At 35.6% G+C, this 23,255-nt stretch overlaps 1 protein-coding gene across 10 annotated transcripts in view; it reads left to right on the forward strand.

Moving 5' to 3' along the window:
- Positions 1–23,255, forward strand: part of CACNA2D1 (calcium voltage-gated channel auxiliary subunit alpha2delta 1) — a 507,273-nt gene that overhangs the window by 261,481 nt on the left and 222,537 nt on the right. For all 10 annotated transcript variants that reach the window (XR_010406552.1, XM_064575355.1, XM_064575347.1 and 7 more), the window contains exon 4: positions 3,129–3,188. Coding sequence is in view for 9 of the 10 variants with exons in the window: in XM_064575355.1 (XP_064431425.1) it covers positions 3,129–3,188 (60 nt within the window). In the remaining variant the exon portion in view is untranslated. The remainder of the gene's footprint in view (positions 1–3,128; positions 3,189–23,255) is intronic.

The following is a 23,255-nucleotide window of genomic DNA, read 5'->3' on the forward strand; positions in this document are numbered from 1 at the left end:
TGTGGGACTCGATCCCGGGACTCCAGGATCATGACCTGAGCCGAAGGCAGTCGCTTAACCAACTGAGCCACCCAGGCACCCGACATGTCAGTTTTCTATAAGTCATGGCTAGCTGGTCTTTTGCCACAAGAAAGAGCACCATCATCAACTATTTGTATTAGTCCCCAAGACAGACTCCTTAAGTGCAAAGTTCAGTCTTATGCTTTATCATGAAATTTACTAGATAAAACATATTTCATTAATTTTTGCATAAGCAAAGTAGTGCATTTTCATGATTATGTATTTATAGATTTCTAAGCTGGTGATATAAAATTTAGCAACTTTTGAGCTTCACCAACCTTTCAAATACCTTTTTTTCCTTATACATAGCTACATCTCTTTAAGTTTCTAAAACCATTTTAGAATCTTGCAATAAATGGTGTTCCTTCATAAAATGAGTGTTTAAAAAATTATATATATATATATATATAGACAATAAGGAAATAAAGCTGATTTGGTCTCTCCTCCTAGGAGAATTGTCTTTTAGAAGTTTGTTGCCGTTGTCCATCCCTTTCAATTTTTTTTTTCTAGAAATAATTAACTGTGATGATTACTGTCATGGCTTATTAAACGTGGATTATGTTCATATCATAAGCCATGTGATTCAGAGTCATATCAGTTAAGTCGTACTTCCTTATGCTCTCCAGAGTAGAGAACAATGCGGTAGTCTGAGCTGGAGCTTTGCAAAGCATGTATGGCTCCGTGGGTGAGAATGTCCCCTAGTGTGTTTTGTTTGTGCGGATGGCATCCTCGTGGGGTGTGTTGTGCAAGGAAAAAATCTTAACATTCCTCTCCAAGACTTAAAGACATTTTAGAGTTCTAATATTTCTTAGTCGAAAAATTTATTTAACTTAGGTAAGTTTTACCCAGTATTTTGTTCAAATTCTCAAAATGCTTAAGTTTATTATTCATCCTATACATATGAACGTTTAGCTGTTCTTGTGTTGCGTGTTAAAAATGAAGCCTTGTATTCTGAATTTTGTCAAGAATATGCCTTCTGGTTTATTTTCGCATTTTGTCTTTTCTTTCTCTATCTTCCCATCCTAAAGTTTTCCTACAGAGACGTTGCTTCCATTTCCGCTTAATTTTTATTCACTTTTTACTACATTTTCACACTGAATTTGAATTTTCAGAAGTATTGTGTTGCAATATCACTGAAAGGCATACACTTTTCCCTTGGTTTTACTCTCTTTAGCCCTTTGTTCTTGTTAGGGATAGAGAGCCTCTTTTGGTTACTCTCCCTGGTCCTATTTCTAACATTTACTGGCTCTTCTTCTTCTCTCTCTCTCTCTCTTTTTTTTTTTTTTTTGAGAGAGAGAGACAGAGAGAGGGAGAAAGAGCATCTTAAGCAGGCTCCATGCTCAGTATGGAGCCTGATGAGGGGCTTGATCTCACGACCCTGAGATCATGACCTGAGCTGCGATCAGGAGTTGGATGCTTAACTAACTGAGTGACCCAGGAGCCCCTACTAATCTTCTTTTAATCCATGTTTGCCTAGTGGCTGATAAACTGAAACCGTTCTCATTTTAAGCACTCTGGAGAATTTTTCTTTTAAATTCAGCTTAGGAATTCTTAACTTTAGATCTCCCATTTGGCAGTATTTTATAGTCATCGGTAATACCTACTTAATAGTTTAGTAAGTGAACAGATCATAGCATTAAATAACAGGGCATCAAAATCAGTAACTAATATAAACACTGGCATGAAGATATGTTTCCATTATCTAGTGCAGTCTGGACTTCCTTTGGAAGAGCACTCCCTGAAATACAGTTCATAGTGAAAGATCAAAACATGAACCAGTAATCGTAATCCCCTTCAAGACTTACACTTTTCTAAAACCTAACCTGATTGTTTCTGTCTCTTAAAAATGAATTTAATATTTGTATTTATTATATTTACTGTTACGTTCTTCCTGTTTCTGCCACTGTCTTCTAGCTGTGTTGGGGGCAGGTCCTGCTGAACTTAACACTGAATCATCTTCACAAAGGGACATGGAGTGCAAATGGAATCATAATTATCTAAGTTAGATAGCTCACATCTATATTCCTGTCTACCATGCAGTGTTCTAAGCACTTCGCATTAAATCTTACTCACTCAATCCTTTCAACCATCCACGAGGCCTGCCTTGATATTATTCACCTGAGATAGTTCCCAGGTTTGCACAGCTAGTATGTAGCAGGCTTGGTATTTCAGCCCAGGCAGTCTGGTTTCAGATCTGTGTTCATCACTAAATGTCACCGTCTCTTGTAAAAGCTTATCACCCAGACAGCGCGATAGTAACTCTGAGACATACAAAGAGAAAAACCTGAAAACTATTAGAGAAAGAAAAAAATAGAATTTATCTATAAAATGTGATTAGCAGACTGACAATGGACATTTTGTCTCCAACTGTACTTAACGGAATAATGTTTTTAAAAGTGCTAAAGGAAGAGTCAGGCTAGAATTCTTGAACTACGTGAATGTACAAGAGCAAGTATGAAATAAGGCCATTTTCAGATGTACAGCTTGTGACAGTTTGGTACTCACAGATTATCTCTGAAAGAACTAATAAGAGTGTACTTCAGCAAGAAAGAAATTACTACATTTTCATGGCTTTTGGTAAAACCAAGCCAAAACAAAACAAAACTCAATATGCTATTAAGAAGGTGCCTAGGATAGCGCTTAGCACATATTGATTGGTCTCTCAATATCATTTCCTTTCTACTTATATAGAAATGTTTGAAGGGTTTACTAAAAACAGGGTTCTACCAAGATGAATATACCCTACTTATTAAAGCTTTCTCTGAAACTGCAATGTTAGTCATTGAAAGAAAGTACTCATGGTGTCCACATCTTCTGATAACGGCAGAGGTAGTAAACCATGGTATTCAAGAATAGTAGGTTATTTATATTACTTAAGAGTAAATACACATATATCAACTCCAGTAGATTAGATTACTAAATGATTGAGAAATTGTGAATCATAAATAAGGAGTTTCTTTTGCTTTTTATGTCCTTATAATTGATTTGAAAACCCCAGTGCTTTGTGTATTCACAAGTATATATTCATGTGGTCATTTGAATTCTAAGATATAATGTTTCCTTTTCAGCGCTTGGCTTTGGAAGCAGAGAAGGTTCAAGCAGCCCACCAGTGGAGAGAGGATTTTGCGGTAAGGACCCTTTTTAACCACTTTAATTAGTGACGTTTTGTGCTTGATCATTATGATTACATTAACATTTTCTTAGTGAAAGAATCTTAAGATGTTATATGAGCAAAACTCGGCTATATTTTGTTTCTTTAAAGAATTTGCTTTTGGGTAATGAGAGCCAATACGTTAGTCAAAATGTTTTTGCTTATTATGTTCCATATTCAAACAAGTCTTTTGAAATGTTCTCCTATAATCAAAGTTATTTATAAAATTAATTACATTTAAATAGAATTACATTTATAATATCTTAATCACCATTGTAGATATTATGGATACACTAGTTGAAAAACAAGTTGCATTTAACAACTTGGAGTTTGTAAGAAGTGATATGCATATTATCATCACCTTGGTGGTGGGCAATGTGATTGAAGTAAGAATGAATGTATTAAACTTTTATAATTTAATTTGCTCCACTTTCGCTAGAACAATCTTTCTTTTACTGTGGTCTACTTTTAGAAGTTCCAGCTGATACTAGCTTTTCCATATATATTTTTGATAAACTTGTGCCTTAAGAATTACTGAGCTAATTATAGAAATAGCAGAAATTCTCCTGGTAATGACTTTTGTCTGTTTATCTATCTATCTATCTATCTATCTATCTATCTATCTATCTATCTATCTATCTATCTATCCATCCATCCATCCATCCATCCATCCATCCATCCATCCATCCATCCATCTTCTCTATCATCTATTTATCTTTCTTTCTTTCCATCTGTGTATCCATCCACCTATCCATCCATCTTCTTTTTTCTATCTCTGTATCTGTGTATCCATCCACATATCTCTTCATACATCTATCAATGTATTCAGTCTTTCAACTTATCTTGTCAATCAGTCAATCTTCTTACAGCCAGGGGCACAGTGGAAAAGTTTGCCCTTAATAGTTAAAATATTTATCTTATATGTTTGAATTATTTTATTTATAGTGAAAATCTTTCTAGTTTCTGATCATAGAAAAATGCCGTATAACTAATTTGGGGGATGTTTAAAATAGAATTAGAGTATGAGTGACAGCTTGGTACTATTAAATTGGTTTTGAATGTTTTGTAAAACAAAAGTCAAGTTTGAAGGTAAGAAAGTTGTACTTCAAAGAACACAAAATTGAGGGTTAGGAATTAGCACTTTTGCTTTGTGTTAGCATGATTATGTTATATATCAAAGGAAAATACACTACATGATATGTCATTCACTTATAATATATGATAAAGGTTAGTCTTCCATGTTTCATGCTTCTGATGTTTTTTATTTTTACTATATTTTCCACAAATTTATATTTCTTAAACCAGTACTTAGTCTACCAGCTGGAGACTCTGTTTAACTATTGTCAGTTTGTTTGGTTCTTTTACTCAACTGGTCATATTGCCTGAGTTGTTGGTGTCAGGTAGGTACTGGCTTAGTTCATAATTGGACATAATTGCTGTCATCCATAATATGTAGAGGAAAAAAAATGGTGATTAAATTAGAAATGTAAGTTTGAGTATTGAGGGCAAATTGTAAGCTCATCCAATGAGGGGATTTACGATATTGTTAGTTTCTTTTAGATGAAAGGAACACAAACTTTAATTTTTTGTTGTTGTTTCTCAGACAAAAAGCAGCCAAACTAATTTGTCCAAATAAATATCCTTTTGACTGCTTAATATGAAATGGAAATGGTTTCTTCCTCCCATCTCGGAGGTGGCATAGTAAAAGCAATGTGAAGACATAATGGGTATAAAGCTAGACCTTCTCTTTTGCTTAGTGTTGGGTTGGTACAATTGGTGTTTTAGTTTAAATTTTGAGTAATTCTTAGAACTCAAAAAATCATTAAGTTTACACAGATCAGCTTGTAATATATTGATTCCATTGCTATTCATAAACTTTTCTTCGTGTTAAAAGAATTCGGTAATATTTCTCATAGTCATTTATTAGTTATATGTCTTTTTCAGTTTCTTAAGGAGAAATAATGTGGTCAAGAATAAAGTGGCAAGCAGGGATGTAGTAATGCCATTTATATCATTGGTGTTGTTTCATTTAATTATCATGTTATAGGTTTCTGGTTCTAAGGGTTTCTTTTCCAGATATATTGTAAAACCCTTGATATTGTCAAATCATTAACACAAAATTAACATTTCTCCTTGCAGAAGTAATGGGCAACCCTTGTCCATGACGCAAGAACTCTCAATGTGTGTAGGCTGTTACCATATTTTACCATATTTCACTGCATCTGAGCCTTTCTCAGTTGTAAAGCACCCTATCATTTACGTATTGCTAAGAAAGAAAAAAAGAAGCCAATTAAATTATGATGCATCAGCAATTTTGAGATGTATTTTGACTTGACACAGGTCAAAATGTAAAAAAGTTTACCTTGAAATGTAACCCCTGTTCTCTGCCCTCTCGGTGCCTGTCCCTACCGAGTAGCACTGCTAGGATCAGTCATGCAAGAGGACGCACTGGTCCCACCATGACACAGAAGCCATTACTCAATCTTACGCGGTTAAATAGAATGTAAATGGTTTTCTCAGTAAGCATTAAGTGTTCTTAGCAAATAGTGACCTCCATGTAAGAGAATTCTTGGACAAATTCTGTTCTTAATTTCCCCCTAGATTACCTCACAATTTATTTAGGACCTATGAACATACTGATTGACATCAAAAGAGATTGTTAAAGGGAAAACATGTTAGTCCACTTTAGAGCTCTGTCAACTCATTGCGTGAGTACCTTTCTTGAAGGATTGTAAACAATGTGCACAGAACACATAGCTGTCCCAGTTTGCACACTGAGAATTGATATTTTCCATCTCTGACCATGCCAGCCATACCCAGTCTTCACAACAGTCCTTCCCATTTTAAGAGCCCTTTGAAATATCGTTAAGTTATTCTATGTTTGAAGAATAGAATGTGAATGCAGATTGCCTAAACTCAAATATTATAACAATAAGACACACTTTTTCCTTTTTCCTTTTTTTCCCCGCTGATAAACCAGATGATGCTTCAATGCATGTCATGTAGCAAGGGTAAACAAATACTTAGAAGCCATAAAACAAATCAAACTTAAATTTGTGGCTAGAAACTAGAGATCATCAACATTAAATCTCCTCTTCTTTTAGGAGACCACCCAAAATAATTGCAAATTTTATCAATGCTTTAGCCAAACATTTAAAAATGTTTAATTTGAAGGTAAGTGCTACCATATTCCAAAAGGTCCTCTTTTTAAACTTTATAATCCTTTTATCTTTTAAGATATTTAACTATTTGTATCAGGGTGATAGTTCTTTAATGCCACCATTAATAATTTAACAGTAGGATGATTTAGAAGGCAGAAATCATTTCCTAAAGGTACGTTAACATTTCCCAAAGATACAATATTCTGATTCTTCCCTCCAGGATAAGTAGGCAAAATTCATTCATATTACTTCGGCAAAATGTTGATTAACATTTCCATTTCTTTAGTGTAGTGAAATCTCAGGAACAGCTAGAACAAAAGGCAAAGCACTAAAATGCTGCAAATGTTGGCAACAAGAAAAGGCCCATGTAATTCACACTCTCCCTCAGCGCCACTCAGTTCCCAATTGAATGTACAATTGAGCTAACAAAGGGCATACACTCTAAATGGATTAAGATTTATGCGGTCATGCATTTACAAGTTCAAACCAATATTTGTAAATAAGCTGTATCTACCAGCTGCCTTTCAGGTCTCCACGCAACTTACGGGTGTTAAAGGTCACATTTCGTGTCACTTATGATGGACAAATTATTAAGGGCAGGTGGAAAAAGAAAAAAGCTTAGAAAACTAATTGTTCTGCATGCAATAGTTCTTGTTATTTGTACTGAACAGATCTTTTCCAATTGCATTTGAAATCTCATTTGATTACATTGCAATGGTTGGTTAACTTAAGCAATTTTGTTTCCAACTAAGCCTACGATATTAATTGTACTTACACATGTATAAACATAAGGGGTGCCTAATTTGTATTTTAATAAGTAGGATCTTTATGTATGGCTTATTAGCATCAGCTTGTTACGGTGCAGACTGAGTACAGATGTCTAGAAATTGGCCAGTAAATAAAACATTGCAGGAGCCTTTTTTAGCTTCAGTTCTACAGAGAAACTAAATTAGAAGGTGAAAATTTTTCTGGTGAAGCTGAATGTTATTGAGTGTCAATCATGCTAACTTGGTTCTCCTAATTTAGCATTGTTTTTATATCTTTAAAAAAATCACTTTTGCTCAAATTGCATTTTGAAATGTTGCTTTAAGAGTTTTGTGTTTATAGGAGTTAAATTAATAGGTATTGGTGTCAGGTATTTAATTATTTCACCTGTCTTATTCATTTCATGGAAATGCATCTCTTCTGTTGATTGAGGAACAAACAATTGTGAATATGTGAACTGTAAAAACATACCATATTTATTTTGGTTACATTGTATCAAGATCAACATTGTTCTAAGTTATAAATTGGTATAGGTTCTGGATGTGGCAGAGCTAGCTGTTTTCAGGGATAAAAACTGGGGGAGTGGCATGCTGTATTAGTGAATAAATGAATTAAATGAATGAATTTAGTAGATTACCAAAACAATTTTAGGCTCTGGATGGATTTAGTTTTTTTTTTTTTTTTTTCCAGCTTCTTCCTTTGGTAGAATTGCCCTGTTGGGAAAAAAAAAATTTTTTTTTAATATGTTTTTGCTACATGTCTTCCAGTTTTTTACTATTCTTTTAAGAGCCTTGTCAATCTATTCCCATTATTAAGATAGATGAAAAGGAGCCACAGTGAAAACTGATTTCCCCCCAAATTCTGGAAAACCAGTTTTATGGGAAAGAGGCATATTTGTGATGCCTTACTCTTTTTGTTTATGCATATATATGAATGTCCATAGTTAGAGCATTATAATATAGCAGAGTTGAAAATAATAACCATGGGCTCTAACTTGTTAGTTATCCTAGGTGATAAACCTTATGTTCTGTTTCTTTTATTGAAAAATAGAAGCTAAATATTTATACATTAACATTGGTTTAATTTTTCAGAATATTTTAAAGATTTTTTTATTTTATTCATTTGAGAGAGACAGAGAGAGCGAGTGAGAGCATAAGCAGTGGGGAGGGGCAGAGGAAGAGGGAGAAACAGACTCCCAGCTTAGGCACTTAATCGACTGAGCCACTCAGGCACCCTCATTTTTCATAATTTTAATATTTACTAATAATCTTCCTAACTTCACTTTCTATTATTTCTGTTAAAGTCAAGGTTACATGTTAGTACATGACAGTATAGTAGAACCCCCTAAAGTAAGACATTGTGACAGTATGTTTGGAATAATGCAAACTTAGATCTAAAAAGGGCTGTGTAAATTTTTTTCTTTTTTTTTGTCCCCCTCTCAGGAAGGGAGGGAGAAGTTGCAAAGGACAGATATAATTGACTTAGGAAACGGGGAGGTGGATCGTGGGTCTCTGTATTTTTTTTTTTTTAAAGATTTTATTTATTTGACAGAGAGGCACAGCGAGAGAGAGGGAACACAAGCAGGGGGAGTGAGAGAGGGAGAAGCAGGCTTCCCGCGGAGCAGGGAGCCCGATGCGGGGCTCGATCCCAGGACCCTGGGATCATGACCTGAGCCGAAGGCAGATGCTTAACAACTGAGCCACCCAGGCGCCCCGGTCTCTGTATTTTTTAAGACCAATCTGCTGCCTTAGTATCCTAACATTGAACTGGTAGAAACATTGCTAAATAATTGGGAGATTCCTGGAATTGGTGCCAATGTTCTACAAATTCTAGCCATCTAGAGCACCCAGAATCATCCTCATTGACATTGAAGTTAGAGTTGATTACTGTTACAGCTGGTGCCAACTTGTAGCTGTCACAAGAGAGTTTTCCAACTTAGTGATTCCATTAACCTCTCCATAACTGGAGCTGCATTTTATTAAAATTTTTGGACACCACTTATTTGCATTGAGGTGGGATTTACTATATTAATTTTTCAGCCACAAAAGAAATAAAAAGATGAACAAAAATGTATCAGCATTATGAATCACTGCAATTTACACATAATGCATAGTCTGCAAAGATTTGCTCTGTAACCTTCTGTCCATTTTATTTCCTTATTTAAAAAGTTTTAGTGACTCTCCATTTAGCGTAAATCGCATACCATTGTCTGCCCCTGTCTTTTCCTAAATTTTCTATTGCAACATCTCCCCAATAGCTATTATCATTCTGAAATCCTGCGCCTGAAACAGAGTGAACTACTTGATGTTTCTCTACAACATTTACTTCATCTTCAGACCTTTTGATAATGTCTGCCTAGAAGTCTCCCCCTCCCTCTCCAATTTTCTCTTGGTTTTGAGCCCCTAATCTTGGATTTGTTGTCTGTTTTATATAGTTGCCTCATTCCCAGTATGTATTCCTATTCAAATATGTACTCACTACATTATTTTCCTTTTTCTACTTTCTATCAGCACTAAGATGTAAACTTCCTGAGGATAAGAACTGTGGCTGATGCATTGCTAAGAAAATTGTAGTCTAGTATGCAATACATAACACACAGTAGCCTTTACGTAATTTTTTAAATTAAAAATTAATTACTTGTAGTTTTGAGATATCTATTTTTACTCTAAACATTATGGTCACTTATACTGGAGCTATAGTGAAAAATGTATTTGAACAGCACTTCGTATGTCTGAATACATTTGCCCACAGCCATGGCATAGTTACAGAACACTGGGTTTGGAATTCTGTAAATCTGTTTCAAATTTTGTCTTTGCCGCTAACTTGCAATACAATTTGCAGAAAATAATAGCCTTTTGAATATCACTTCCTTTATTTAAAAACTCTTGGTTGGGTATTCTCTACCAGCATAATTTTTTGTTAGTTGCTCAGTAATTGTCTGTCTGTGCTCCTGTAAGCCCTGTCTCTCTACCAAGGAAAAGTATTTTCCAGAAACCTCATGATTTGTCCATGTGTTCACAAGCGGGTTGGCCAGAGGTCCGTGGATGGCTGTTCACCTAGTCCAGAGGGCATCTGTTAGCTCCCATGGCTGTTGTTTTCTATTTGCCATCATTGCTCCGATGGAAGAATATGGTTCTGCTCAGGTGGTTGTCATCTGGTACATCCCAGGCTCCAAAGCCCTTGAGCTTGAGGCAGAGTGTGCCCTATGCAGAAATAGGGCAAATGACTCTTTCCAACTATGGAAGCGTTTTTAAAAACCTAGATAAATAATATTTGCACCGTTTTAAAAAGAAAAAGCTAATGTAAACATCCATTAAACCGAATATCAAATTTTTGAGGTTTTCTGAGAATAGCTACATGATAGCTACTCTCTTAACAAAATTTAATACAATGCAGTATTGCTGACTACAGGTAAAATGTACAGCAGATCTTCAGTGCTTATTTATCTTGCTTAACTGAAATGTTATGCCTGTTGATTAATAACTTGCCATTTCTCCCTCCCCTGAACCCTTGTTAACCACCATGCCAGTCTTTGATTTTATTAATTTGACTGTTTTAGATACTTCATGTAAGTGGAATCATACAGTACTTGTCTTTCTGTGTCTGGCTTGTTTCACTCAGCACAATGTCCTCAAGGTCCATCCATGTTGTTGTATTGCCGAATTCCCTACTTTTTAAGGGCTGAATTATAGTGTATGTGCTATATACACCACATTTTCTTTGTCCATTCTTCTGTCGATGGACATTTGGGTTGTTTCCACATCTTAGCTATTATGAATAAGAGTACAGTGAAAATGGGAGTGTTAGTATCTTTGAGGTCCTGATTTTAATTCTTTTGGATATATACCCACAAGTGGGATTGCTGGATCATGTGTACTTCAGCTTTCAATTTTTTTGAGTTATCTTCATATCCTTTTGTGTAGGTGGCTGCACCATTTTGCATTCCCACCAACAATGTGCAAGGATTCCAGTTTCTCAACGTCTTTGCCAATACTTGTTGTCTAATAGATAAAGACTTAAAGATAAGATGTGAAACTGTAAGACTCCTAGACTGAAACATTGAGGAAAAGTTTCATGACATTGTTTTTGGCGATGGCTTCATGGATACAGCACCAAAAACATAGGCAACAAAAACAAAGAAGTGGGACTACACAAAACAGAAAAAGCTTCATAGCAAAGGGAGCAATCAGTAGAGGGAAAGGTAACCTGCAGAATGGAAGAAAACATTTGTGACCATATATCTGATAAGGAGTTAATCTTGAAAATACATATGGAACTCCTAGAACCCAACAACAAAAATTCCAATCCTACAGGTTTTTAATCACCAGGGCTTTGAAGCAAGTTCTCATATCCCGTGTCACAAAGTTCCTGAAGAAAAGAGTTCATTAGTCATTTATTTAATACTTCTCTCAGTGAGAGCATAAATACCTTTCTTTAGGAGTCTTTGGGGAGACTTATTTCTTACCATATCCTCCTTTTCCTCAGTGTCCCTTTGAACTCTTGTCTCTTTATTTCTCCTTTAGGAAGCAATCAGTTGACCTCCAGCAGATGAATGCATGAAAACAGAGTCCTGATGATTTCCAACTCCTAACCTTTATTATAGTTCAGGTTCATCATGGAGGACCCTATTCTACATAGATTCTATCTCCAAAAACCTGTTGGAGACTAAATGAGATGGTTTATATAAATATGCTTAACACTTTGGAAGGTCTTCAACAATGATCATTTTAGTAGAGGAGGCACTGTCTCCTTCTAGATTTATTTCTTCCCAAAAGTTGGCATATTGTTTCTTAATGATTAAGTGCAGCTGGCTACACCTTTTGAAAAAAGAAAATGTGCATGCCCGTCCGTAATAGGCACTAGATGAATGCTCATTCAATTGACTTACATTCTGTTTACCTTACATTTCATTTGGGTAGTAAGACTGCATTCATGTAGAATGACTGCATTTGGAAGTGACATGAGGGTACGGAGGGTAACAAAATTAAGTTTTTACTTATTATTGATGTTTGTCTTTATATTTGTAGGAAGTTCTGGTTTACTTGGTGCTTAAAACAGCTCTGGTACACCTTTCTGTAATTTAAAAAAAAAAAAGTGTATCTGAATGGATCTTTAGGGGGTACAGAACTAATACATACATTTATTTACTGTAGATCCTTAAGGACTGGGACCCCAGGGCAACAACTCTATTCCCAGAGATAATTTTTATTTTGTGAATTACATCAGATGCTGGAATAATTTCAATTTAATGGAGTTAGGGTTGTGTTATTAACTTTGCTCATACTGCTATGGGAAAGAGAATGTTTCAGGAATTGAAGAACTGGCCTAGAGAGCTTTCTTCCTAAAGGCTAACACTATGGTGAAACTTGGAGCTTTAAAATAAAGAAGCAAATTTTGAGGAACAGGCAATGTATGTAGGTCATGGGGTTCAGTCACAAATAGGATATATTTTGACTTTGGAAGCTGGCTGGGATAGCTGACACCATGGTGGGGACTTAGGGTTTAGCATACTGGTTTAGCTGGAGGAATAGTATGTGTCCAGAATGTAGGAAAGCTGCTCAAACAGGGGTTTGGATTATGTTGAGAGTGGGTATTGCACTCAAAAGCTTAACCAAAAAAAAAAAAAATCTTTAAGTAGACAGAAGAAAGTTTTGAGATTTCTCTGATTTAAACCTGAGAGGTTTAAAAAAATGGAAAGAAAACCTAGTTATATTCATCTACAAGTTTCAAAAATTATGTGACTAGACTTTAGTACTGGACTTGAATACGTATGAGAAAAATGTTATGGGAATTTGGGGGAATGACCAACTCTCACCATCCATGCAAAATTGCCAACTTCTTTAAAGCTTATGCCTTTTGTCATCTAACTTTCCAGAAGAGCCTGTCAGTGGGTTTATTCATCATGCTATCCTCTCTGTAATTAATCAACATTTTTTTCCCTTTTACTTTCTCATCAACATACAAACTTGCTCCAGTATCTTCTATCATTAAAAATATATTTGTATCTCTCTTGCCTCTTTTAGCTTCACCATATTTGTTTGCTATCTTACACTGTAATACTCAGAAGAAATGTAGACCTTCCTGATCTCTCCGTTTTCCCCTTTGTCCCCCCATCAGCCTGCTCCAGCCTGACTGTGAATATCATCCATAGTTCTTTGTAGTTCACGTGTACCGCCTTGTCATCCAATCTAATGGGCATCTTCTGTGTATCTTCATACTTGGTCTGTTTATATCATTTTAATGGACCACTTACTAGTTCTCCGTTCTTCAAACACTTTCTTTTCTTAGTTTTCAGGAAACCCCACTGAACCCAGTTTTCCTGTTTTCTCACTATCTGTTCCTTCTCAATCTCCTGTTTACTACCTACTTTGTCCCAGGACACCTCATTCATTTCATCAGATTTAAATATAATTCCACCCAAGTCTCTTTTCTGCACTATCTAACTGACCACTGGCTTTTTCCAGTTAGTTGTCTTGCCTGCATATCACTAACATGCTCAGATGAACTGCTGTTTCCATGAATTTCTCCCCTGGTATCCTGATCATCTGTTAATTTTCCCATCTCAAATGATGTCCCCTTCTCCCCAGTTAATTTAGCCAAAATTAAAGAGTGATCCTTAATTTCTGTCTCTGCCATAACCCCTCATAAAATTCATGTGTAAATTCTGTCAATTTCAAATACATCATGCATCTATTTATTTCCCTTCATCTCCTTTACCCCATCTTTATCTTATCCAGTCCCCCATCCTGCAGAATAATTTTGAAATTGTTAATCAAATTATGAATCAAAGAGTCTACTGCCCTATGGTATCCACAAAGTTGTTTTATATACATAAAGATTTTAGACTCTCAATTAAATAGAATGATGAGGCTTTATCAATAGCCAGTAGAGTTTTGCATACCCTTCCGACACAAACATTTTGAGGATCAAGTAGGACTAACAAGTCTCAAAATTTTTAAACCAGTAAGACAACCAAATATCAGAACAGAGTAGGGTAGGTGCCACAAACCTGAGTTTTGAAAGCAATGTGCTGCTTTTCTCAAACTGCCTGTGAAAACTGTGCCTAAATGATAACAGCAACGATAAAATCAAGGCAGCACAAGTAACAAGTTAAAAAAAAAAGACCAAATACAATTTTTAGTGAAAATTAATTGCACAAAAAAATGTGAAGTTTTATATGTGAATTCAGGTTTAAATTAACAGTTACAGATACCTTTTTCTGGATCTATCGGAAGACCTACTGGTCTGAGAAATAGAGTTTGTAACTGCTGAGTGTTACAGAAAATTATTTCTCATGGCATTGTAGTATTGTGTGCTATGGGATATATTATATGTTAATTAAATTATTAGATTCCCCAAATTACGAAATTGCTCCCTTGCAAAAACTGCTTTACTTTGTTATAGTGTTTCACCACTGTGTGGACAGTTCTCCTGGGGATCTTATAAGAATCACTTGGAAGCTTTTTTTTTTCCCCGAAGTCTTCCCTTATGTCCTCCCCACAGAGTTCTCAGTGACTTCCTTATGGGAGTGAAGCCAAGATACTGAGACTCCTTCTCTAGTGGGCAGTGTAACTGATGGAGCGTGATCTAGCTGTCACTTGTGTTAAGATTGAAGAAAGGCTGACAACCACTCACTGGAGGACTTATTAATTATAAGAATACACATGATGAGTCTGAATGCAATTCTAAAGCTTAGAAAGAAAGGGTGGAGTGGCAAATAGATTTGAATATAGAAAAGAAAAGTGTAATAAGAAATTGGATGCTCTAAAAAATCTAGTTGGGTTTAACACCCAAACAGCAGCAGTGACAGTAATCAAGCTTGTTCAATCACTTTCCTTCTGAAAGAATAATACCTTAAATGTTTGTGTAAGGATATTTCAGGATCATTACTTCAAAAATCCAAATGATATAGGTATAGATACAGAAGGAAAATTAAAATATCTCTTAATTGCCACAACTAGATGTATGCCTTGTTTATATTTAGTGAGGATCATGATGTTCAGTTTATCTGTTATCTCTTTTTTTCATGTATTGTTTCCTGACATACACCAGGGGGCAAAACATAGTTACGTGATTTGAACAGAACATACAAACTTGTAACAGGAGAGTGCATTCTACTATGAATAAATCAAATTCTTCGTGTTTCTCTCACCTTCCTCATTCATCCCCCAATCTTATAAAATTATTACTTTTATGTTAAGATTTAGGCTCAAAAACCATAATTCCCACAGTGTATAAGTCTGGTTCTATATTTTGATGGCTTAAATGCTATCATCAGAACTTCTACCATAGCTCTTCCATACTGACCTTATTTCTTTATGTTGTTTTTTTTTTAATTCATAATTTGATTGAATGGATTTTGTTGTCAAGTAGTTTGACCAAGAAGAGCCATAGGATGCTCCAATCCCTGAGTTCTTGCATGATTGAGAATTTCTGGGATTTCATTTTGGACTTGAAAGAAACTTTTTTTTTTTTTTTTTTTTTTTTTGAAAGAAGTCTGAAGCCAGTCTGATTCTAACCTCTGGACTCCATCCTGAATTGACTTGAATTTTTTGCTTGTTCCCTAATACATTCTTCAATCTTGAGGTTGAACTAGGAATGATACATCTTATTGTTGATTGTTTGGTGTCTTTGTATTCAAGTTTTAATTTTATTTCAGAGTTGTATACTTTCAGCATCTTTTTGAATATTTTTGTATAGTTTTTTTTTTTTAATGCTCTTTTCATCAGGAATATGACTTAATGTAAATTGGACCACCTTTTCTGTTTTCCATAACTGGTATCTGCTCTATTACAGTCTTTTTTAAGGGTACTTATTTTTTTCATTTCATTTGGCATGATTTCCTGAAGCCTGTCTGGAATGATGGTCTTTTCGTACGCATCTGTGCTTTCCTTGTTTTCATGTAGCTTTCTTCTCTAAATAATCTGTTTTGCATCTCCCCCTTTTCTGTCTGTTCTGGCAGCGTCTTTGCCAGTTTATAAATAATCTCATCGTTAGGCCTCCTTTATCCTTTATTTTCTTTCATTATTTTCCTGACCCTCTCTCTCTATCCCTTATTTTAAAGAATAAGTCTATAATTTCTCTGAGACTGTGAAGGGCCGTGGTCTTAAATCTTAATTTTATTTTGGAATTGCATGTCTTTTGTTAGTTTTCCTTTCTTCCTTCCCCTTCCCACAAAATGGCTCTGTATGGATTCCTGAATCTCTGAATAAACTAGTGATTTGATGAAAGATGATGAGGGAGAATTAAAAATAGAGAATCTCAAGGCAGTCTAGGGTTTCCACTAAGGTGAATAGTCTGAACTGCCTTCCAAAATATGTTCTGTACTTTGCGTAGTTTCAAACTGTTTTTAATGTTCAAGAAGACTGTGAGACTTATGATAAAAACAATTAAATCCTGGCTTTTCTTGTAGCGATATGATGATTGCCATTTCTCTTTCCTACTAGGATTTATTTCCTTTTATGTTCTACAGCTATCATTTATTAGGTAAAAAACAGAAAACTTCAGCTGGTATTAGAATTAATTGCATTTTCAAAGCCAAAATAGGGAATATCCGACAGCAGTGTTCCTGCAAATATATATCTGATTATACCCTAAATACCAGGTGGATATTATAATTTCTACTTTTAAATGAATTATTAGAAAATATGAAGAGGGAAATAAAATATAATGTAAACCATTGCAGGGATCTAGGAAGCAGAAAATAATCTGATATTTAAACAGACACCCTAAAGGTGCTACCATTTGCACATGAGAAGTATTCCTTCAGAGTGTGCTTCTGATTCCACTTCTTTCAATAGAATATTTTGTCGTCTAATTTAATATTAAGTCTAATATTATTTTTGAGCCATTAAACAAGTTAGAAAATATTATAGTGAAAAGGGACATACTCTGATTAATAGGATTTTCAACCTAGGTGCCAGAAAGAGTTTGATTATTTCTCATAGTGTGATTTTTGGCTATTTAATCCCTAAACCACAGTTTCTTCACCAATAAAATGGGAATGATATTGGTACCAATAGGGTAGAGTAATTTTGAAACTTAGTTGAAATAGTGCATGGAAGCCTTCACAGAGGTTTTTGAGAAGTAGAATCAAGCTTAAATAAAGGAAATATAAATGATGTCACATTATTGAGAAATTGATGGCATTCAGTGTTGGCTAAACAAATATAAATGAAATTTTATTAACAATCAGACTTAGTCTTTTTTTCCCTTTCTTATATTCCTCCTGCTTGCTTCCATCTGGAATCTGCAAAGTGTCCAACAATCTGCCACCATCAAACACATATACATATACATAATCAATACACTTTGTTGAGATTGATTTTGCTTGCACATGTGCTGTTTTTCCCTTTGGAAACATATTTTTAAAGATTTCCGGAACAAATAACTGTGGAATGTTAAAAAAAACAACCAGTACAGAATCAAAATATCGATTTTGATAAATTATATTCTTGCTTTCAGCAGAAACACACAATTTTTTTTTAAGATTTTATTTATTTATTTGAGAGAGAGAGTGAGAGAGAGAGAGAGCACAGGAGGGGGGAGCGGAAGAGGGAGAAGCAGACTCCCTGCTGAGCAGGTAGCCCGATGCGGGACTCGATCTTGGGACTCCAGGATCATGACCTGAGCCGAAGGCAGTCGCTTAACCAGCTGAACCACCCAGGCGCCCAGAAACACACAATTTTAAGCTGTTAATGTCCTGAAAGCATTTCTGCACTCCTAGTGTTTGTATCAATGTTGGAATCCTGTTACCTGCCAGCTCACAATCGGCAAAATCTAGTAAGTTTTACATTTCCACACTTTTATTTGAAAATCTTAAGCATTTTTATGCTTTTATGCTCTGAGGGTTTTAGGTTTTGAAATAAAGGGCATTGGTTATACTCAGGAGAGAACAGATTACAGAATCCAAGTTGTAATAAATCTAAAATGTATGTTTGATGGTTCAACTGCTAAATTCTTTCCTCATAATCCTTGTGCTGAGTAAAAATGACCAAATGATGTATTGGAGATGACTATAGCCTATTTCTTTGGCTAAAAGGGAAACGAAACCGCCTGACAGAGAATATCAATGTTTCTTTTTTTTTTTTTTAATAACGTAGATGTTAATCCTGAGGCTTCCCAGAAATTTCTCTAGTTTTTATAGGGTTTTCTTTGAAATTCTTGTTTTTCCCAGTTTCATTGAGTAACAGCTGACACGCATCACTCTATATGGTTAACCCATCCAGCTCAGTGATTTACATATATTATGAAACGATTACTACTGTAGGTTCAGGTGATATCTATCTTCTCATATAATTACAATAAAAGAAAGGTAAAATAGAGGAAAAAAATTCTCCTTGTGACGAGAGCTCGTAAGGTTTACTCTGAACAGTTTTTCCTCTGTATCATGCAGTGGTGTTAGCTATCATCATCATGTTGTGCGTTACATGGTGTTGTTTTGCCATTGAGTTGTATGGATTCTTTATCTGTTTTGGATATTAACCCATTATCGGGTATATGGTTTGCCAATATTTTTGTTCTCATCCCTAAGCTTGTCTTTTCACTTTGTTGATGGTGTTTTGTTATGTTTTGTTTTTGGCTGTGCAAGAACTTTTTAGTTTGCTATAGCCCCACTTACTTATTTTTGTTTTGTTGCTTGTGCTTTAAGGTGTCATATCTGAAAAATTATTATCAAGACCCATGTCAAGGAAATTTGTTCCTATGTTTTCTTCTGTGTTTTCTATGTTTTCATGGTTTCGGGTCTTACATTTAAGTTTTTAATCCATTCTGAGTTAACATTTTCTGAATGGTGTAAGATGTGAGTCCAGAAACTGTCTTTTCTCCATTGAGTATCTTGGCTCCCTTGTCAAATATTAGTTGGATTTGAAATGTTGGGGTTTGGAAGTGAAAGAATTCTTCAGATGTCTTTGGGGCAAAAAGGTGCTTTTATTTAAGCATGGGGATAGGCCCCATGGGCAGAAAGAGCTGCACTGGTGTTGTGAGAAATGACTGATTATATACTTTCAAGTTAGTAATGGGTTAGAGATAGCATAAGTCTCTAAGGAATTTGGAAGCAAGGTTTCCAGGACCTTGAGGGGCTAGCTGTTGTTAGGAAACATTCATTTACTACTGTCTAGTAAGCGCTTAGTCATGAGACCCTTCAGATGTATATCGTTGGCCATATGTTTGGAGGATGATTGCTAACATATATCATGTTGGGGGGGCAGTAGAAATAAAGGGAATTTCCAAAGGGATTTTCATATGTTAAAGAGACAGAGGATCCTGGAGGTTGGGCTCATGTCAAGCTAAGGTTGCTTGCCTTTACCAAAGTATTAACATTGAGGCAGTTGAGTTCCTGGAAGAAGGTCACTCTGCCTGTCCCAAGTACTTGTCATGGGCTGTAAGTTGTAAGGAAGTTATTTTTTTTTCTGTATTTCTTTTGCCTTTGTTCTCCATATCTTGTTTTCCACAGTTGACAATATATGCTTGGGTTTTTTTCTAAATTTTTGATTCTATTCTCTTGGTCTCTTTGTTTTATGCCAGTACCATGCTGTTTTGATGACTGTAGGTTTATAGTGTAGCTTAAAATCAGGAGTTGTGATACATCCTGCTTTGTTCTTCTTTCTCAGGATTTCTTTGGCTATCTGGGGTCTTTTATGGTTCCATGTAACTTTTAGGAGTGTTTTTTCAACTTCTGTAAAAAATGCAGTTGGGCGGGGGGGGGAAGGGGTGCCTGGGTAGCACAGTTTGGTTACGCATCTGATTCTCAGGTTGTGAACTCAGGTTCGTGAGACCGAGCCCCACATTGGGCTCTCTGCTCAGTGCGAGTCTGCCTAAGATTCTCTCACCTTCTCTCTCTGCCCTCTCCTTCCATTCTCTCTCTTTCTCTCTCTAAAATGAATAAATTTAAAAAATCTTAAAAAAAATGCAGTTGGAATCTTGATAAGGTTTACATTGAAACCGTAGAAGGCTTTCAGTACAATTGATATTTTAACAATATTAATTTTCCAGTCTATGAACACAGGATACCTTTCCGTTACTTGTTTCTTTGATTTCTTTCATCAACGTCTTGTAGTTTTCAGCATAGAGATCTTTCACCTCCTTGGTTCAATTTATTCCTAAATGTTTTATTATTTTGAAGCTGTTGTAAATGGAATTGATGTCTGTATTTGTTTTTCAGAAAGTTTTTTGTTAATGTATAGAAATGCTACTGATTTTGGTATGTTAATTTTGTATCCTGCAACTTTATTGAATTCATTGACTAGATCCAGCCGTGTTTTGGTTGAGTTGTTAGAATTTTCTATATGTAAAATCATATTGTCTGCAATAAAGACAATTTTACTTTTTCCTTTCCAATTCTGATACCTTTTCTTTCTTTTTTTTTTTTAAGATTTTATTTAGTTATTTGACAGAGACAGCGAGAGCAGGAACACAAGCAGGGGGTAGTGGGAGAGGGAGAAGCAGTCTTCCCGCTGAGCAGGGAGCCCGATGCGGGGCTCGATCCCAGGACCCTGGGATCAAGACCTGAGCCGAAGGCAGACGCTTAACAACTGAGCCACACAGGCGCCCCTTTATTTCTTTTTCTTGCCTGATTGCTCTAGTTAGGAATTCTGGTACTACGTTAAACAGGAGTGGTGAGAATCGGCACTTTTGTCTGCTTCCTGAATTTTCTCTGAATTTCTGATTCATGAAATTATCTTTGATTTGATAACCTATGTTTTAATCTCTAAAATTTCTTTTATCTTGCTGGGTTTTATTAACTTTTTAAAAAAATTTTTTTATTTTTAGAGAGAGAGAGAGAGAGCAAGCATGAGTGGGAGGGGCAGAGGGAGAGGGAGAGAGAATCCCAAGCTGACTGGTGCCCAGCATGGAGCCCAACAAGGTGCTCCATTCGGGGCTTTTTCTCACAACCCTGAGACCATGACCCCAGCAGAAACCAAAAGTCGGATGCCCAACTGACTGAGCCACCCAGGCACCCCATCTTGCAGGCTTTTAATTCTGTATTCTGTTTCATAGTTAGTTATTAGTTTATGATTACAAGTCAGAATGGTGGAAAACTGAATAATTTTAATCCAAAAATGAATATTCACAGCCTGTGTCATTTCCATCAAACTCTGTTTTCTTATCTGAATGCAATGGAATAAACACCAAGAGAATGTTGTGGAACTTTAGAACATTGGATTCTCTAGCATGGGGGCTTTGTATGACCTACTTGCTGTCGTTTCTTTTCTTAGTACTCTCAAATGTCAAGGGTATTTCATTGAAGAATATAAATTGTCTTGATTCATGCTTTGTGACTCTCCCAGAAAAACAGCAATGACAAGAAAAGCCAAGGTCCATCTACAAAAGCACTGCTTGGCTATGTTGAAAGCTTTGTGAATTTAGAATGAAGTTGGGCAATTGTACTATAATTCATAGCTCTGCCTGAGAGTGCCTAGAAGCCATATCTTTCAACAGCTTTAAACTTCTTCAGGAGATGTAAGATTCAAGGTTACTGTTGGGCAAATTAAATTCATCAAACTACTTTGACTTCTAAGGGTATCAAACATCTATTGCATGGTTTGAGAGGAAGTCTATGTAATCACGTTAATGCTAGTCAACTTGGTAATATGGAGACTATAAATTTTAAGCAACTTTCATGGTAGATTATAGAATGTTTACAAAAGTCTTTGAGCAAAAAAGTCCAAGCACATTTTTGTGAAAGAGAGAAATCTACTTGGCTTTCCATTTCAATTCCCACTCTATTTCACTTCAAAATAAAGAAAGGAAAGAAAATGTAAGTGATTAATCGTGGTTAATAGTTTGGTTATTGAGATTTTATATATGAATCTGTTACTTGAGATTGTGTATATGAACATCTCCTTTTTGGGGGAGAAAAATGAGAGTTTATTTACTAATGCTGAAACTATAGTTCTTTCTCAATTATTTATATGCTTTTTAAGAGGTGCAATTAATGTAAATGGAGAGATATGTAATTCTTTTAAAAGTAGGGTAGCAATATATTATGTGGGATTATAGAGTGCAGGTTCATTACATAGAGAAATCAGAGCTGATTTCTGAGTTGCTTGAGACTGATTTCCCAGCTTGGAAGAAACTGATGTAGGGCAAGAGTTTAACTGCTTGCAAGCTTCCCTGCAGGTTTATTTGTGCAAGGCAGTTTGGTTACAAAGGGTTTCCTGCTGGGATACCTGATACCAAAAGTACATAGAAAGCAAAAGTAAATGTAAACAGGTAAAACAAAGCAGGTAATTAAATAGGCATTGTCTGTGCTGATTGTTGCTAAATTTAAAAGCAAGGTTTATTGAGTTAAAACAGAAGTGTGGAGGGCGCCTGGGTGGCTCAGTCGGTTAAACGACTGCCTTCGGCTCAGGTCGTGATCCTGGAGTCCCGGGATCGAGTCCCGCATCGGGCTCCCTGTTCGGCAGGGAGTCTGCTTCTCCCTCTGACCCTCCCCCCTCTCATGCTCGCTCTATCTCATTCTCTCTCTCAAATAAATAAATAAAATCTTTAAAAAAAAAAAAAAACCAGAAGTGTGGACTTAAAGTTGACTGCCTAACTTGCCAACATATTTTGTGTAAATTTTTAATTATTTTTAAATATCACGCCATTAGATATTTTGCAATTACATTTTGGTGTGTGTTTAATATTTTATTTTATTTTTTATTTTTATTTTTTTTAAAGATTTTATTTATTTATTTGAGAGAGAGAATGAGAGACAGAGAGCATGAGAGGGAGGAGGGTCAGAGGGAGAAGCAGGCTCCCTGCCAAGCAGGGAGCCCGATGCGGGACTCGATCCAGGGACTCCAGGATCATGACCTGAGCCGAAGGCAGTCGCTTAACCAACTGAGCCACCCAGGCGCCCGTGTTTAATATTTTAAATCTTACATATTGATGCCAAGTCTTTAATGATAGAAAAATCCATTTGTAGTTCTAAACCTGCTTTTTTTTTTTTTAAAGCAGCTGCACCTGTTTTATTCACATTCCATTTTTTGGTAAATTGAATGTTTGAAGAATTAGATGAGATGGTAAATAAAATATTATTAACACATGAATATTGACATTAAGCAAACGTGACATGCTCAATATATTGCTATCCAAAGATAATTTAATTTTGTTGATGTTCTTGACTGTGTTTC

The sequence above is a fragment of the Mirounga angustirostris genome, unplaced genomic scaffold (genome assembly GCF_029215605.1).
Source record: "Mirounga angustirostris isolate CCGP_5_RB_7025 unplaced genomic scaffold, mMirAng1.0.hap1 SCAF_12, whole genome shotgun sequence".
In the NCBI taxonomy this organism is placed as follows: Eukaryota; Metazoa; Chordata; class Mammalia; order Carnivora; family Phocidae; genus Mirounga; species Mirounga angustirostris.